The 17,579-nt window shown below is 36.9% G+C and overlaps 1 protein-coding gene across 11 annotated transcripts in view; it reads right to left on the bottom strand.

Moving 5' to 3' along the window:
- TTC3 (tetratricopeptide repeat domain 3) overlaps positions 1–17,579 on the bottom strand; it is a 119,888-nt gene that overhangs the window by 99,710 nt on the left and 2,599 nt on the right. For 2 of the 11 annotated variants that reach the window (XM_061424707.1, XM_061424703.1), the window contains exons 2-8: positions 7,335–7,483; positions 6,333–6,375; positions 5,875–6,025; positions 5,348–5,435; positions 3,714–3,767; positions 2,599–2,719; positions 462–547 (exon numbers count right to left, since the gene is read on the bottom strand). The exons of 2 other annotated variants lie outside the window; for them this stretch is intronic. In XM_061424707.1, the coding sequence (XP_061280691.1) occupies positions 462–547; positions 2,599–2,719; positions 3,714–3,767; positions 5,348–5,435; positions 5,875–6,025; positions 6,333–6,375; positions 7,335–7,472 (681 nt within the window). In that variant the 5' untranslated portion in view covers positions 7,473–7,483. Of the gene's footprint in view, positions 1–461; positions 548–2,598; positions 2,720–3,713; positions 3,768–5,347; positions 5,436–5,874; positions 6,026–6,332; positions 6,376–7,334; positions 7,484–9,163; positions 13,859–17,579 lie in introns of those variants that run through there. 7 more of the 11 variants (XM_061424736.1, XM_061424744.1, XM_061424722.1 and 4 more) reach the window with 6 other exon arrangements.

Here is a 17,579-nt window from a genome sequence, read left to right as displayed (position 1 = left end):
CACAACCACAGAAAGCCCAACCAGTGCAGCCTAAAATAAGTAAATTAAAATTAAAAAAAATTTAAAATTCTGATCAAGATATCTTCCTCTTCCAAAACCAATTCTAATCAAAATTTACTAAAAACCTCTCTCAAATATGTTATCAAATTCTACAGTAGTCCTTCTTATATTCAGATGTGCTGTGTGCTCAGTTGTTCAGTCATGTCCGACTCTTCGCAACCCTGTGGACTGTAGCCTGCCAGGCTCCTCTGACCATGGGGATTCTCCAGGCAAGAATACTGAAGTGAGTTGTCATGCCCTCCTCCAGGGGATCTTCCAAACCCAGAGATCGAACCCACGTCTCCCATATTGCAGGCAGATTCTTTACCATCTGAGCCAATACTGAAATTTCCCCTGAATATTAATAAAAGTTCTAACAAACAAATCTCAAAATATACTTACAAATAATTATTTATTCTCACCTCTAGACACTCCGCACAACTTTGAGTTTTAAATTCTTCAAGCAAACTGCAGTTTTCTGTTACAACTTTAGTTATGTGATACTTGTCTAAATGTTATTTTTAGGAGAGAGTGAGAAAAAATGTATTAAAAAAATTGGTATTGTTAATGTTCTCACTCTTAGGCTAGGTATGTGAGTCTGTAAAGTTAAACAACTGATAAACTGTTTCAGAAAACACTGGATTCATTGCTTGCCATGAATCTAATTGACCTTATTTCTAGCTTATTATTACTCTAGTTCTAATTGTAGGTAACAGTGCTCTGTCCTAACACATTCCAATCAGGCCTCATAATTACTCAAGTCAATTTAATAACACTGAGCTACAGTGTACCCAGCACAAAGTTCAACTAAAATTTCTGAAAACAAAAGCCTGGGAAACTACTTTCTAAGATATATTTAATATAAAAAAAATTTTTTAACGTCTTATTTCAACATTATAACTCTCAAGTCAAAATCAGACATTTTTTGAAACATTCTCATAAAAATGTAATAAACTAATTCAAACGCAGTAGGTAATAACCAACATTTATGTTAAAAGTTTACGAGACCTCATTTTCTATATTTTAAGCTGTTCTATAAAAAAGATTTTATTAATAAGTGGTAAATAATTTTATTGCAACAAAACTATAATTATGCCTCCAGCCAAACATATTCATTTCCAAGGCAAAGTAGTACCTAAAACTTAACACTGAAGAATTTCAGAAGATGATGGGGACAGAATAAGATTATAGAACAAAAACCTGAACTTTGGGATCAGAGAGACCTAACTTCTTATTTAGGTTCTACTACTTAACAGACGAAAGAGTATCATTTAACCTCTCAAAGTTTACTCATTTCTAAAATAGGATCACAGCAGCTACCTTGCAGGGCTATTATAAAGAAAAGAGCACACAGAAAGTGTCAGAAACAAGTCCAACAACAGACGCCCAATACATGATACTGGTCGTCTAATTTCACCATAAAATCTAGCCTATAATTAAAGGCTTCCAAAACAACAAAGAGAACCACCTCTACTCATGTAATACAGCCCAGCATCTAATAAATATCAGGAAAACCTGTCTTCATATTTAAGCTTAATTTCTAACACCCAGGTCAAGAGTACAAAGTATGCCCTCTACTCAGCAGAAATGGCAAATAATCAGTCACCATCAACTGAAGAGTCAAGTACTTTCTGTTTCAAGATCCGTATAAAAACACTATGGTTTTTCCTGTGTTCATGTATGGATTTGAGAGTTGGACTGTGAAGAAAGCTGAGTGCCGAAGAATTGATGCTTTTGAACTGTGGTGTTGGAGAAGACTCTTGAGAGTCCCTTGGACTGCAAGGAGATCCAACCAGTCCATTCTGAAGGAGATCAGCCCTGGGATTTCTTTGGAGGGAATGATGCTGAAGCTGAAACTCCAGTACTTTGGCCACCTCATGTGAAGAGTTGACTCATTGGAAAAGACTCTGATGCTGGGAGGGATTGGGGGCAAGAGGAGAAGGGGACGACAGAGGATGAGATGGCTGGATGGCATCACTGACTCGATGGATGTGAGTCTGAGTGAACTACCGGAGTTGGTGTTGGACAGGGAGGCCTGGCGTGCTGCGATTCATGGGGTCGCAAAGAGTCGGATATGACTGAGCGACTGAACTCAACTGACTGATAAGAACACTGCTAACATTCAAATGCTTTAGAGAAAAATATTTCACAAGGTAAAAAATATATAAGGCAGTTTCATCATACCTCAAAGTAACAGATTCATCAGAAAAATGAAAATTATGGTCTTAGCTCAGTTACTTATTTCTCTTATGAATGAAAATACATGAACCCCAGTGTGGAGTCTTTCTTTGGTTATTATATATAATAACTCATAGCATCTACTTGGTAGGATGTTTAAAAAATATATAGTCACACAAATCATCAATATAGGAAATACAAAATAAAATTAACTACAGGGTTAAAGTTCTCTTATCCAGTCTTTTCTCTTATGCACAAGAGAAAAAAACATGTTTAAAAATCCTAAGATAAACACAAAATCACATAGCCATGCATTCTACTTTCCAAAATAATACCTTTATAAAACTAAGTCAAGTAACAATTTAAAGCATTTATACTTACATTCAGTAAAGAAAATACTTAACATACGCCAACAATTATCAACTGCTCCTAATTTAGATAAAATTGTTACATCGCCTGTGTATTTCACCCAATTCAAAGCTTCTTCCATTGCCAAGATTTTCTGTTTCAAAAAGAGGGGTGAAAATGTGATTTATGTATTAATTATAAGTTTACATGTGGCATTATAAATTTCTCTTATATAGCATTTCATATTCTTAATAAAAACTTGGAAAACATATTTTCATTACTCTGGCATGCAACCTAGAATAGCTAGACCCCAGTGCACAAGTTAACAGAGACCATAGACTCACATATGTTACATCTTCAGGGAACCTCAGGCCACCCTCAGAGCTCAAAATGCTGCTGCAGTGATTACAGAACAGGAAGCTGAGGTCTACAACCTGGCCAGAGGCTGCCCTGGGGAGCAGGAGAGTCCAATAACAAAGGTGAACGAGGGTTCTCAGGTCTCATCTACACTAGGACTTCCATCCTTACCTCAAAATTAAAGGTACAGATTAAGGTTCACAAAAGGTACTATGTATTTTAAATGGTCTTTGGCAGAGAGAAGAATAAGCATATATACAACAAGAGGAGTGCATGCCTGGACAAATAAGCGCTCAGTGCGATGACCTTCACCAAGGGTCAAGGGTTCACAGAAATGTTATCATACTTCTAATGTCTGAAAAGACTTCAGAAATAGTGGAGTTATCAGTGCTGGTGTCAGGCTTAAGGGAAACATGTATCTGTCAGAAATTCCCTGGCAGTCCAGTGGTTAGGACTCTGCAGCCTCACTGCTGAGGGCCCAGGTTCAATCCCTGGCCGAGCAACCAAGATCCCACAAAATGAGATTATCCAGTAATCATATACCGAAAAATGTCCACACCAGGGACCTAGTAATTTCATTTGGAAGAGAATATATGACAGATAAACAAAAGAGAAAAAACAATCAAATTGCAACAACAACAAAAAAAGCTATGGGGGGAAAAAATGAAAATGATACAAACCACCCAAATAAGGAGACTGCTTAGGCAAAATATAGAAATCCATACGACTAAATGCTACATATGAATAACTGCCACTTATTCACAGTGCTGGATTCTCATGTTGACACTTACATTCTCTATTTTATAGCCAATTCTCAATAAGCCTCCGATAAAGAATGTATCATTCTGCAAAACAAAAAAAAAACATTTTTTTTATCTGGCCAATTATACTTTAATTTTCTAGTGAATAAAAAAAATTCTACATTTTAGGAATACTACTGTATGTACAGGGCTTCCCGGGTGGCTCAGTAGTAGAGAATCCGCCTGCCAGGCAGGAGATCCCTGAGTCAGGTAGATCCCCTGGAGAAGGAAATGGCAACCCACTCCAGTATTCTTGCCTGGGAAATCCCATGGACGGAGGAGCCCACCAGGCTCCTCCGTCCATGGGCTCGCAAAGAGTTGGACACAACTGAACAACTAAAAACCACCGTATGTACCAGTAGTCCACTTCCCAGAGCAGTATTATGCCCAACTGACCTCTTAAGGACCCTGAATCAAGTCAGAAACAGTCTTACACAGGGTTCTAATAATAAAATGATTTAGTGTAACTTTTAGATGTACTGATTTTAAAGTTCATTACACCTAAAAATCTTTTTATAAAATTCATTGGCTTATATAAATTATTGCAAAGGATTATCTATAGGAAATAAATATCAGAATGCCCTTTCTAAATTTAAGTTTGCAATCAGAATTTGCAAGAAAAACACTTGGTCCCATAACCAAATGAAATAAGAAAAGTTATTAATGGCTTTCAAGGGAAAAAAAAACACAAAACCTTTCAGTGTAGTACACAGATAACTCCTCAAATCTGACATGATAAAGTTTATCCCAAAGAAAAAATATTTGTTGTGGTGGTGGTGACAATGACATGATTTTATGTTACAAGAAAGAACCTGTCACTTTTAGAACCTGTGACAAAGGTTTCTGTGAACCAGGAGCACACTTTCATTTGTGACAAATTCTAATTTCTATTCTTTAAAGAAATGGAGCCAGCCTAGTTCTCATCATGTCACTTCAGAACCATGAAAACAGCCATCTACCTAACCTCTGAAATATACAGCATGAACTCTTGCATAGCAGAATAAGCTCAGGTTGTGCTGTGCTGTGCTGTGCTGTGCTTAGTAGCTCAGTCGTATCTGACTCTTTGCAACCTTCATGAACTGCCTCTCGCCAGGCTTCCCTGTCCTTTGCTATTTCCCAGTTTGTTCAGACTCATGTCCATTGAATGAGTGATAACATCCAACTATCTCATCCTCTGTCGTCCCCTTCTCTTCTTGCCCTCAATCTTTTCCAGCATCAGGGTCTTTTCCAATGAGTCAGTTCTTTGCATCAGGTGGCCAAATACCAGAGCTTCAGCATTAGTCCTTTCAATGAATATTCAGGACTGATTTCCTTTAGGATGGACTGGTTGGATCTCCTTGCAGTCCCCAAAGGGACTTGCAAGAGTCTTCTCCAACACTACAGTTCAAAAGCATGAATTCTTCAGCACTCAGCTTTCTTTATGGTCCAACTCTGAGACATCCATACATGACTACTGGAAAAACCATAGCTTTGACTATAGGGACCTTTGTTGGCAAAGTAAACTCAGGTTAACCAAAACTAAAACCATTCCTGTTAGCCACTATAAATTAGTAGCATGGGCCTGATACCATATAAATATTTATATTCCTGAAATAGGGGGGTGGGATATACATTCTATATCTTACCACAACTTTCTTTGCCAAATCCACAATATCTTCCATCAGTTCAAGCTGCTGTAATTTCTTCAAACTTATCTCACAAGCATGAGAACCGCTTAAAGACAAATTTATTTTTTAAAAGATTATGTTTTCATATATAAAAATTCATTAAATTTTACACTTGACTATGTTATACCTCAATTTAAACTATTGGAATAAAAATTCTATTTCTTTCCTCTAGGTAATAACAAGCTATTTATTAAGTAGACAAAATATTACACCTTTTTCTTTCTTCTGTACTATAATGCTTGTATTTATAAACAAGTATATTATTTCTTCCTTAATCTAATGCTCTTCAATTTCATTAAATCACCAAGATTATTCATTCGTATCCAAATCCCAGTATTAACTTTTTCCACTCTATTAAACAAAAGTAGAGTTGAACAGTATATAAGAATGAGACATAAGCCTTCCATTGTACTTGGCATCCCTCAGTGGTAAGGCAACACGCTTACCACTGTTCATACAGAATGGTTTAACACACAGTAACTCACCTGGTCCTTACACAGGAGTGCATCCGTGTTATTATAGAGCTCTGCTGACGTTGAAACAGAAGTGGCCAGAAGATGTGGACTTTAATGGCATCACAGTAATCTTGCAGGACAGAAATAGGTTGACTACACCACAGAGTGCAGATGTCAAATTCTTAATAAAAAAAAGTTTTAAATTAATATTTTGTGCCTTGTTTTGGAATGAATCAACACTGTTAAGGGAAAAGACAAAAATGGATATGGAAAGGTAAGAAATGAATGGATAAAAGACCTGAATCTGTTGGATGTTAAGAATATCTAAATGTCAGCTAAAACTATTTAACAAAGGATTTTTTAATTTCTAGTGAAAAAGAACAGCAAAGAATAAATTCTCTTAAAGATATACGTCTATTATGTTGATGTGAACATATGAACATCCTGCAGAAGTTGTTTCAACAAAATTAAAATATCAATGTACTCACCTAAGTTTCCCTCAGTTTGGGCATAATCTTTATACTGTCTACCCTAAAAAGGAAAAGAATTCTTTTGATTTGTATCTAGTAAAATGCAGAAGTGCAGTTCTCCATTTCTTAAAACTTTATTTATTTACTTTTGGTTGCACTGGGTCTCCACTGCTGCACACATACTTTTCTCTAGTTGTGGTGCACGGGCTTTTCTGCGCAGTGGCCTCTCTGGCAGAGCACAGACTCTAGGGTGCCCAGGCTTCAGTAGCTGTGGCATGAGGGCTTAGCTGCCCCACAGCAGGTAAGATCTTCCTGGAACAGGGATCGAACCCATGTCCCCTGCACTGGCAAGCGGACTCTTAACCACTGGACCACCAGGGAAGTCCCCAGTTCTTGATGTAAGGGCAATCAGTACTAAACTAAAAACTTTCGGTACATTTACTTACACATTTTCAACACATCTTCAACCGATGTGTCTTTCAGCCTTTTCTCACAGGGCTTCCCCCAGTCTGTTTCTATGGGTCTCCCCTGAGAGCCTTGCTCACCTCCAGGCAGAAAACAAGCTTTCAGCAGCACTGCACATATCCCCTGGTGAGGCACTGCCTGCTCTCTTGTCTGAAACGACCCCTGCAGAAACTATATATACCTCCCTGTAAAATTTCAAGTAGCACACGAAATCTTTAAGGTTCTCACAAGAAGAAAAACAATGTATAACTATGTTGTAGAGATGGACGGTAACTGGACTTACTGTGTTGATCTCACAATATATACGTATGTTGAATCATTATGTTGTACATCTGAAACTAATGTCATGTCAATTATATCTCAATTTAAAAAAAAACTTTAAGAAGACATTATATTAAAAATAAAAAGTTAAGGGAACTTCCCTGACAGTCCAGTGGTTAAGACTGTACATCCAATGCAGAGGTCATGTGTTCAATCCCTGGTCGGGGAACTAAGATCTGGCATGTGGTGCAATAAGGCCAAGAAAAAAAAAAAAAAGTTAAGAAATCTACTTACCACTCCATCACAGTAAAGCTGAGTCACACGAACATAATCACTGGACATAAACTCAGGGGCAAAGATACAATCATCCACATAAGGGCAATCTTCTAACAAGGCATAATCTGCAAAATTTCCCTGGGGAAAATCGGCCATGGTACACCACCCTAAGGACACAACACAAACTCAAATCAACAATGAAATCATTTGAGATGATATGAGCAGTTTTCCTAGCTTCTGCGGTATGTTTGATAAATACTTGGAACTTATGCCTCCAGGAAGCAACTCTGATGAGAACACTGAGCTCTGGAAGAGTCTCACCCTCATTTGCTAGTCTCTGCCATGACTCTCTTCAAGCATCAGTTTAATCTGTTTCTTTTCTTTAGGTTCAAAGAGTCACCATCTCTGAATTTAACTGTTTACATGTCTCCTTTAGATGGAAGATAATTAAGGGCAGCTTATTTCATCTTTGTATGCTCCTAGCATGTGCTAAGTCCTCAAACAATGAGTTCAATAAGTGAACAAAAAACATCTTTCCACCACTGCCCTTTAACTCCATTTGCTTTTACTGCATCTATGAAATACGCTATTTCATCATACACGAACTCTTGCCACATTCTCCACCTCCTGACTAGAACTAAATCTTGATCCACTGAAAGAATGGTTGCCTATCCAGACCAAACTGTGTGTTTCTGTCCTGGGCACAGGGGCAGAGCTGAAGTGGTACAGGGAGAGCGTGCCCACCTCTTAATTCCTACAGCCACATCCAGACCTTCCCAGCACTCACTGCTCCTTATTCTCTAAACTACTGCAACGCAGGTAAGCACTGCTAGACTGCAACAGTGGGCAAACCCCTCATGTTACCAACAACCACATTTTTAAAATAACTATTTCAATAGAGGGGCAGGGGGCTGGAGTTGCAGACTCAAGTTTTTTTTTTCCTGAAGCAAGTTCAGTCATAAAAAGGTATAGCTGTCAGAGAACTGGTACAAAACCTAACTATCACTGAAAAGAACTCAGTATTTTATTACTTCTAACTCTTCTCCAAAGAATGACTTTCCTCTTTGAGCATCACCAGCACCATTATTAACAGTGCTTTTTAATCTTTTCACTTCACCACTACTATCCCACTATTGTTAGGATAAACCAAGTTTCTTTTTTCCTAACCAAGACCACCATCAGCCCTTGGAAAATACATCTGTTTCTTTAATTAATCCTTTTCATGTTCCACTTGCTGTACAACCACCTCACAATATCAGAAGTGAAGAACAATAACCACCTTCATAGCAAACTGTTGGTACCATTTGTCACATGATGTGCCAAGCGTTTTGCATGCACCACCTCATCAACACTCACAGCAACTCTCTGCAGGTACAAGTATCACCATCGTCACTGTACAGATGAAAACATTCACAGCAAAACTAATCCGCCCAAGATCACCAAGCTTGGGGGGAATCAAACCTAGGTCTTCGGACTCTATGGTCTCCTCTCAAACGCTGTATTTCACTAGGTTACGTTTCCTTGTCATGGATCGAGCTGCCTCCTGGCTGCTGCCGTGTTAAAGAACACCAGCAACTAGCTCACGGTGCTCTCCTCTCTCCTCCGGTCATCATTCCAGCCACACTAAGGTGGGCATGGACAGCCCTTCAGGACCCAACCATTGCAGTGCGACCACCTCCTCAACTAAAGTGCACCTTGCTGCCCTCCTCACCTAAGCTCTTCATTCACAAGGCCACATCTTGGATCACTGCCCAGGTCTAAACCAGTTTCTAAATCTGTAACTCTGATCAGCTCCTTGCTGACCCCAGCCAAGAGTCATCATGGCTCAGGTCTCCTCGGTCTCTTACCACAGATGTTTTTCACCTTCATCAAGAATGCTTTTTTTCGTCCCATTCAAATGCTCCATTCTCCTTCATTTTCAGTTTCCTAATGTTGGGCTTCCACTTCCACCAAGGAAACGCTTTAGTGAAGTTGTTACTGATCTTTTCCAGTAGACTGAATAACTACAATGTCTGGAACCTTCTGACTTGTTCTGGGTGACCAGTATTTCCCATTTAGAGAATTTAACTCCAAAAGCAAACAATGATTGAAAAAAATAAAAAGTCATTTTAGCACCCAAGGTATGGCACATGATATGGGACATATGCTATTCTGGGAAACACATACACGTTTAAACTCATTTTTCTTAACAAGTGTTTTTTGTATATAAATACAGAAAGAGCCAAGAACTGTCTGTCACCATCACGGCATCGGATGCAATTAATGTGCTCATGAGTGTCAGACTGAGCCACTGTGACACCATGCTGGTCACCCCCAGCCTGGCATAGCTCACCGATACCATGCCCTACACCCACCGCACCATAATTACGGCAATGGTGTTATTGTTATTTTCTATTCTGTTTTAACCAGAGAGGCAATGCGGCATAGTGGTTAACAGCATGGACTCTGGAACCAGACTGCCTGGGCTTGAATCCTGGCTCTCCCATTTCCTGAGTGTGTGATCTGGGATGAGTTACTTAACCTCTTGAGGTGTTTGTTTCCTATTTATTAAATGAGAACAGCAATACTACCTATTTGATTAACCAGTTAACATATGTCAAGTGCGTTTACTAGCACATGACGTATAGGAAATGCTATGAACATCAGCTATGACTAACATACTAGATGAGTATTTTTTAATCCACTATGTGGATGCCTCCAACTAAATGGTCTCCCTTAATAGCTACGTCCAAAAGCACTTTTCAGCTTACAACTTACTTGACGCTGTGGACCACTTCCTCCTCCTCAGAACTCTTCATCTGGACTCCAAAGACCATCTTCTCCTGGTCCTCCTCCTATTCTTCTGGCTGCTCTTCCTCAGTCTCCATGGGCGCTTCTTCTCCATTCCCCGCCACCCAAAGGTCAACTGTCTCTTCTTCTCATGCTTACTCTCTCCACACCCATGGCTTACAATAGCGCTTTCTGAACTTTCATTATGTGCATAGCTTCACCACAATTTTTGCCATTTCCACAAGTCACATGTACTTTATTTTCTTAGTATTTCTTTTTTACTGGGCTCACTTGGCCTAAGTGGTAGCACCCGTGATATTATAAGTTGGAAGTACAGCTTATGTTTTTCAGACATATTAGCATATATTCCTATTAAAAATTTTTTTATCTATGTACTGCTTTAAATGGTCTCATAACCCACTATTTTAGCAAACCATGACTAAAAATGCAGTTAAGACTCTCAAATCTCTCCACGCTGGGTTATAACTCATAGACTTCTAGACTCTCCCTGTCAACCGCTACTGGATATTAACCAAGACATCCCACAAGCCTCTCAGATTCAGTGAGTTCAAAATCAGACATCCTTTTCCTCAAGAACAAATGAAACCAAGTTCTTTCCTCTTTCTGTATGTTACCGGTAAACTGCTCTACATGCCACCTGGTTACCCAAATCTGGAGGTCAATCTAGACTCCCCAGTCTCCTTCAACATTCATAACCAAAGTGATCACAAAGTCCTGTCATTTCAACTCCTCTAGGAAACCCAAATTAGCACACGTACAACTCTTCGTGCCCGGGGCCACTGCCCTGGCTGAGGCTTCATCTCTTCTCTGAACTACTTGAACAAGCAGCCTCCTAACTGGTGACTTACCTTCGATCTTGGCATCCCCTAAAACTCTGATCATAGAATTTTACACTTAACTCTAACTTCTCTTTATCTTCAGAATAAAGACCAAACTCCCTACTACAGCACAGAAGTGGTTCTGTTTTGTGGTTCTGTTCCTGCATTTCTCTAGTCACTCCACGACATAATGCAGAAGCCAGTCCCACCCAGCTGCCTGTCATTTCTAAACAAACCTCATCTGCAACCAGAATGCCTACCAGTCCTTATTACTCGATTCCAGGAAGCATTTCCTGAACTTCTCACTACCACCAAGTTTATTTTTACACCTCTTCTCTGAGCATCCTGCTCCCAACATTTTGACAGCAATGTTCACAGTTTGGTCATTCACAATTTCTCTCTGTAGGTTCACTATGGGTCCAAACGGTACACTGTGCCCTACACACCTTTATTCTCTATCTCACTGTTTTCCAAAGTTTTAATTCACACACCCCAAAGTAGAAAGCTTTGCCAAATCCACCTGCCAACTGTGCTGTTACCTATTTAATATTTTAATTTAGAATAACTCAACTTTCAACTTAGATATAAACTTGTTTTAATAGAAAATTTGTTATCACCAAGAAATCTTACACAACTTTTTCCTGATACAAACTAAAATGAACATACTACAAAAATTTAATACAAGTGTAAAGGACTTCTGATCCCATCAGTTATGATGAACCAATGGGGCATTTCATGACTGCAAAACAAAGTGGATGCTAAATTTAATATTACTGAGCTCACAGAAATAGGGAACATTTAAAGTCACTTTTCCCCCCAAAGCAACAAACCTCTATCTAGAAACTAAACCTGACAGTCAAGATGACAAGAACAACATGGGACATGGAGCCGTGGGCCAGGAGCAAAGTGAGAGACTAAAAGGGGGTCCCACGGACAGCTCCCAGCCAACGCTGACACAAGCCCTATCAGAAGGAAAGTATCTCAACTCAGACTCTGAGAATTCCCAGAGAGAAAGAGCAATCAAGGAAGAGTTCATAACTGAAAATCTCCAAGCACAGGAGGTGACAACCCACCAGGAGGGAGATAACAGAAAAAACAAGCAATAAATTTAGATCCCTAAGGACATCAGACATGGGGGTCGCCAGTCTATAGAAGATCTACAGATTCAAAAAAAAAAAAAAAAATGAGCAAGCAACAGGAGACTGGGTATAGCTAAAAAGAATGGAGTGATACTTTTAAAAATTAAAAGTATAATTGTTAAAAATAAATAAAACAGATGGATTGACGAGATGATTAGGCACCGTCAAGAAAACTGATGAAAAAGAACATGTGCCTGATTAAATTATCCAGCATTTTAAGTTCTGCCAAAGACACAAGTTAAAAATATAAAAGATGAAAAATAAGTGATTTGGAAACACATACATACATACATATATCCACTTAAATCTTGGGAAGGAGAAAGTAGATAAAATCAAAGAGAAAATGTTTAAATAATACATGGCTCAGAATCTTCTAGACTTCATGAAAGACAGTATTTTGAATCAAGAAACACATGTATCCAAAATAGGATAAAAAAAAGTAATCACTATCTAGACTCAGATGTAAAGGTGTAATCCCAAAGACAGAAAATTCAATGCAGCGAGATGAAAAATATTTTCTTCAAATCACCATAAATAAAACTGGTAGCAGACTTTGCAAGTAGAATAACATCTTTACACATGAACAGAAAGCAAAGCATCAACCTAAGAACTGTATACCTATCAAAATTCTCTCTCAAGAACAAGGGTAAAATAAAACTAATTTCAGATTAAAAAAAAAGAGTTGACCACCAAGAGACTTGAACTAACTTCTAAAAATACCAATTAAAAATCATAAACTATCTGACTGTATTTTTAAAAAAATCTAGTAATACATTCTTAAGAGACACCTAAAATCTAAGGACATAAAAAAAGGACAGGAAAATGAAGAAAAAAGGTTAATCCATGTAAACTACCACCAAAAGAAAGGCGGGACAGACAAAACAGATCCTAAAAGACAAAAAAACAAAATTAGGCATAGGAAGAACCACAACATAAGAGAAAAGCATCAACCCACTAGGAAAACAATGCTTAGCTTGCAAGTATCAGATAAAATAGTCTCAAAATACATATAAGAAAAACTGATAGAGCTACAGAGTCTGTAAGAAGGTAACAGTGGAAGATTGAAACGCATTTCTCTCATGCTAGGTCAAACAAATGAAAATTAATATAGACAACCGGAAACACAATTTTTAAGTTTGATCTAACAGATACATAACTAGAAAAATATAAATTCTTCACAAGTACACACAGAAGAATTATAATTCCCTATGTACAAAGCCATGAAGAAGGACAAACAAATGTTTTAAGAAAAATACACACTACATTCCCTGACAACACAACTAAGAAATGAACAACAAAAAGGAAAATGAAGAAATATTTGGAAATTTTAAAACACATATTTTAAAGAAAACTCTCAAAGATGTAAGTCAAAGAAGAAATCAAAATAGAAATTTTAATTTTGTTTAAATTTAAAACTTAATCAAAGTGGCATAAATTAAACCATATTATGTAAAGCAAAAATGAACTTTGAGGAATTACATAGCTTTACATGCTCATAGTAGAAAACCGGAATGGCTGAAAAGTAGTAAGCTAATCATGCAGTTTAGGTTAGAAAATAATAAAATCAAAGAAAATCTTCTTTATCAACAGTTTAGAAAAACCTTTGTTATTTTTATCAATTAAAAATAAAGTGTGCCTCTGGTGAAGATTGTATCAATAAATATTTGCATGCTCAAAATAAATAAATAAACTAAAAGAAGGAAAAGGAAGGAAATCATAAAGGAGAAAAAGACTAAAAATATAATAGAACAAAATATTAATAGACCAAAAATTCATCCTCTGCCAAGATTAATAAAATAGATAAACTTTTGGCAAAATTAATGAAAAAAGTCACAAATAACATCCAATATGAGAAAGGGAAGATAACTACAAATAAACGATTAAAATGGGAATTAAGACAGTACCCTGAACCTGATGAAAATAAATTTGTTGAAAAAAATTTCTAAAATTTATCACACTGTAAATCAACTATATTCCAACAAAAAGTTAATTTAAAAAATAAATAAAATTTACAAAACTCACTAAAAGCTGAAAAGCTGAAGTCTTATTACTATTCAATTGCTAATTACTACTAACCTATCAATAATTTACAATCCTTCCACACAAAAAATTAGATCCAAATGATCTCACAGGTAAATGCCACCAAGCTTTTAAGAAACAAATTACTCCAATCCAAACTGTCCAGAGAAGAGAAAAAAAATGAATCACTGTACCTGGCATAAAGCAGTGTAACCTGAACACCAAAACCAGACAAGATAGTCAAGAAAAAAAATGACAGGTGATTTCATTCATCAACAGATGCAAAAATCTAAATAAAATACTAGCAAACTTCATCCAGTTCACAAAAAGACAACCCATCAAAGTCAACTTACATCTATCTTAAGAACAAATGTAAGAGAGAATTAAGAATTTTTAAATATATAAATTGGAACCACTACACTTAGTGTATTAAAGGAGAAAATCCACAAGATACTGTCAACAGACACAGAGAAGCATGTGACAAAATAGGCAAATGACGACTTCCCTAACTTCGTAAAGACTGTCTACAGAAACTCATAACAAACATTTTTAAGGGGAAAACATTCTTTTTGAAATCAAGAACAAACATGTATGCTCACTATAAATCACTTCTAATAACCATAATCACATCCATCAAACATAGATCTAGAAGTGTGCCAGCATAATAAGCCAAGAAAAAAAAAATTAAGGAAAATTGGAAAGGAAAGGAGAACCAAAAGTGTCACTATTTGCAAGTGATATAATTATCCACATAGAAAACCCAAAAGAATTATAGAAAATATATCAGAATAAATGTTTATCAAGTGAATGACTAAAGTTCAGTGTAAAAAAATCCATAAATTTCTATTAACAAACAGGAAACAGAATCTAAAAAGCATCATTTGTAACAGCAACAAAACTCCTAGAAACATCAGAATCAACATTTAAAAACTGTTAGATCTGTAAGGAAAAATTCACAAAACTGTATCAAAGTCATTAGAAACCTAAATAAATGGAAATACATACCTCAAAATCTTAAAGATTTCAAATCTCTCCAAACTGATTTTAATCATTCCAATTCATTCCTGAAAAGCTTCTTCTGCCATATGACAAGATTCTTACAAAAACAGCTAAGACTCAAGTGCCCCCCAAACATCAAGATGTCAGGTAAAACTACAGCATTAATAATCATGACAGTGTGCTATCAACAGATAGACAGGTGGACAAGTGGTACAGAAAGGAGAATCAGAAACAGATCCATGCATATAGAAACTAAACATGTAAAAAAAGGTGGTTCAGCAGATCACTGGTGAACAGAGAGCCAATTCAATACATGGTATGTGGTCAACTGTAGCCACATGGAGGGAAAAATGAGTGTGGATCATTAACTCACACCATATACAAAAATCAGTACCAGATGGATTACCAACTTAAATGTGAAAGGCATCATTTAAAAATTTTTAAAGAGAAACACAGGAGAATGTCTTGATGATCCCAGGGCATTGTAAATTTCCAATTAGATTACCTTGAAATTAAGAACTTCTGTTCACCAAAACACACCATAAAGTGCAAAAAGACCACGAACTGGAATAAGATATTTACAATGTATATTCCTAATAAATGATTACTGTTACCTGTTACAGTTTTAAAAGAGAACCCAACAGAAAAGTGGGTGAGAGATATGACCAGGTATTTGTGTGTGTGTCTGTGTGTGAACGATCAATTTCCTTTTTGTGAATAAAAGGGAGATAGATGGTTCACAGACAAAGGAAAAGATGTTCAAAGTCATTAACAATCAATAAATGCACATTAAAACCACAATGCACATTTCATATCCATTTGGCAAATATTAAGAAGTTTGACAAGTAACAAGTGTTGCAAAGGATATAGATCAACTGTAAATCTTAACACAATGCTAATCAAAGTATATAAATTGACAAAATAGCTCACCAAAGCATAAGCTGGTACAACCACTTCAGAAAACAATTTGGTGTCATTTTATAGTTGAACCATATATTCATACCCCACAGTCCAGCAATTCCACTTCTAGTAAATAGCTTACCACAGTGGTATTTCAACATTCTTTTTACTGATGAACCACAATAAATGCTATTAAAGATTACACTCATACTTTAAATGACATCTAAAAAATTTCAGTCCTAAGTTTAATTGCAAAGGATGAATTGCTAGAGTATCACAGTGACATTTTAAAATAACACTGACATATCACTGGTTTAAAATGTTGTAATTATTACAGCATCGAGTTCATCAAAAGATAACTAGTATATATGCTGATGTGTTTGTGTGTGTGCACTCTAAGTCACTTCAGTTGTGTCCCACTCTTTGTGACCCTATGGACGGTAGCCCACCAGGCTCCTCTGTCCACGGGATTCTCCAGGCAAGAATACTGGAGTAGGTTGCCATGCCCTCCCCCAGAGGATATTCCCTGCCCAGGGCTTGAACCTGCGTCTCTTACACCCCCAGCATTAGAAGACAGATTCTTCACCACTACCATCACCTGGGAAACCCTACATAATGCTGATAATTAAACATAAAGGTTACACTTTATTGGAAACGCAGCTCTTGAGGAGATGGAAAGTGTCTGCATTAAAAGAAGTGTTTCCTAACACTATAGCTGCATGTATTTTAAATTATCCTTTTGTTCCATGGAGAGTTTTTCAATGGGGACGTTACCCTGATAAGATTCCATGCAAGTAAGTGGTATGCCTTCCTAATTTAAGGCAGAAATGCTACTCTGAAGGGGGAGGTGGGCAAGTAGAGCCAAGAGGAAGTTTCTAGCACAGGCTTCAGGCATTACCAATTTTAGGAAAGGATACACGTGGAATTTAGTATCTACAAATTGATTCATTAATATCACTTGTGCCCAAATACCCCTCAGAAAATTTTTATTACTTCCCTGGAAGGCATATATCCCAGTGTGAAAAGCAGACAAATTCTTGCAACTGTGTACCAGAAGAAATATATAAGAATCTTCAAAATAGCAAAACCTAGAAACAACCAAAATGTTCATCAACAGAAGAATACATACACTGTGTTATATTCTCCAACAGAATATTACACAGCCATGAAAATTAATGAGATGTCTATCTGAATATCAGTGACTCTCAAAAACGTAACACTGAGTGAAATAAGCCAGCCCAACAAACTGTAAAATTCAAAAACAATAGAAACCATACAATATACTGTTGAGGGATATACACATATTTGATAAAATTATTTTTAAAATACAAGGAATGACACACAATTCAATAGAAGTCACCCTGGGGATGGTAACATTCAAAATCGGTCATTTTGATTCTTGGATTGAGTGGTGGGTTGAGAGGCGTTCATTTTATTGCCTTGCTTCACAACTTGTATATATGTTACATATATTTTGAAAGCATTAAGTTTAAGTAGTACATTAAAGAGGAAAAAAGATTTTTTAAAACCCATTCATCATATGCAAAAAATAATTAAATCACCTCACCTGCCACTAGAGAGGTACATCTAACATACCA

Source organism: Bos javanicus, chromosome 1 (assembly GCF_032452875.1).
Source record: "Bos javanicus breed banteng chromosome 1, ARS-OSU_banteng_1.0, whole genome shotgun sequence".
NCBI lineage: Eukaryota > Metazoa > Chordata > Mammalia > Artiodactyla > Bovidae > Bos > Bos javanicus.
The sequence above is the reverse complement of the archived record's forward strand: the minus strand, read 5'-3'. Positions and strand labels throughout refer to the sequence as shown.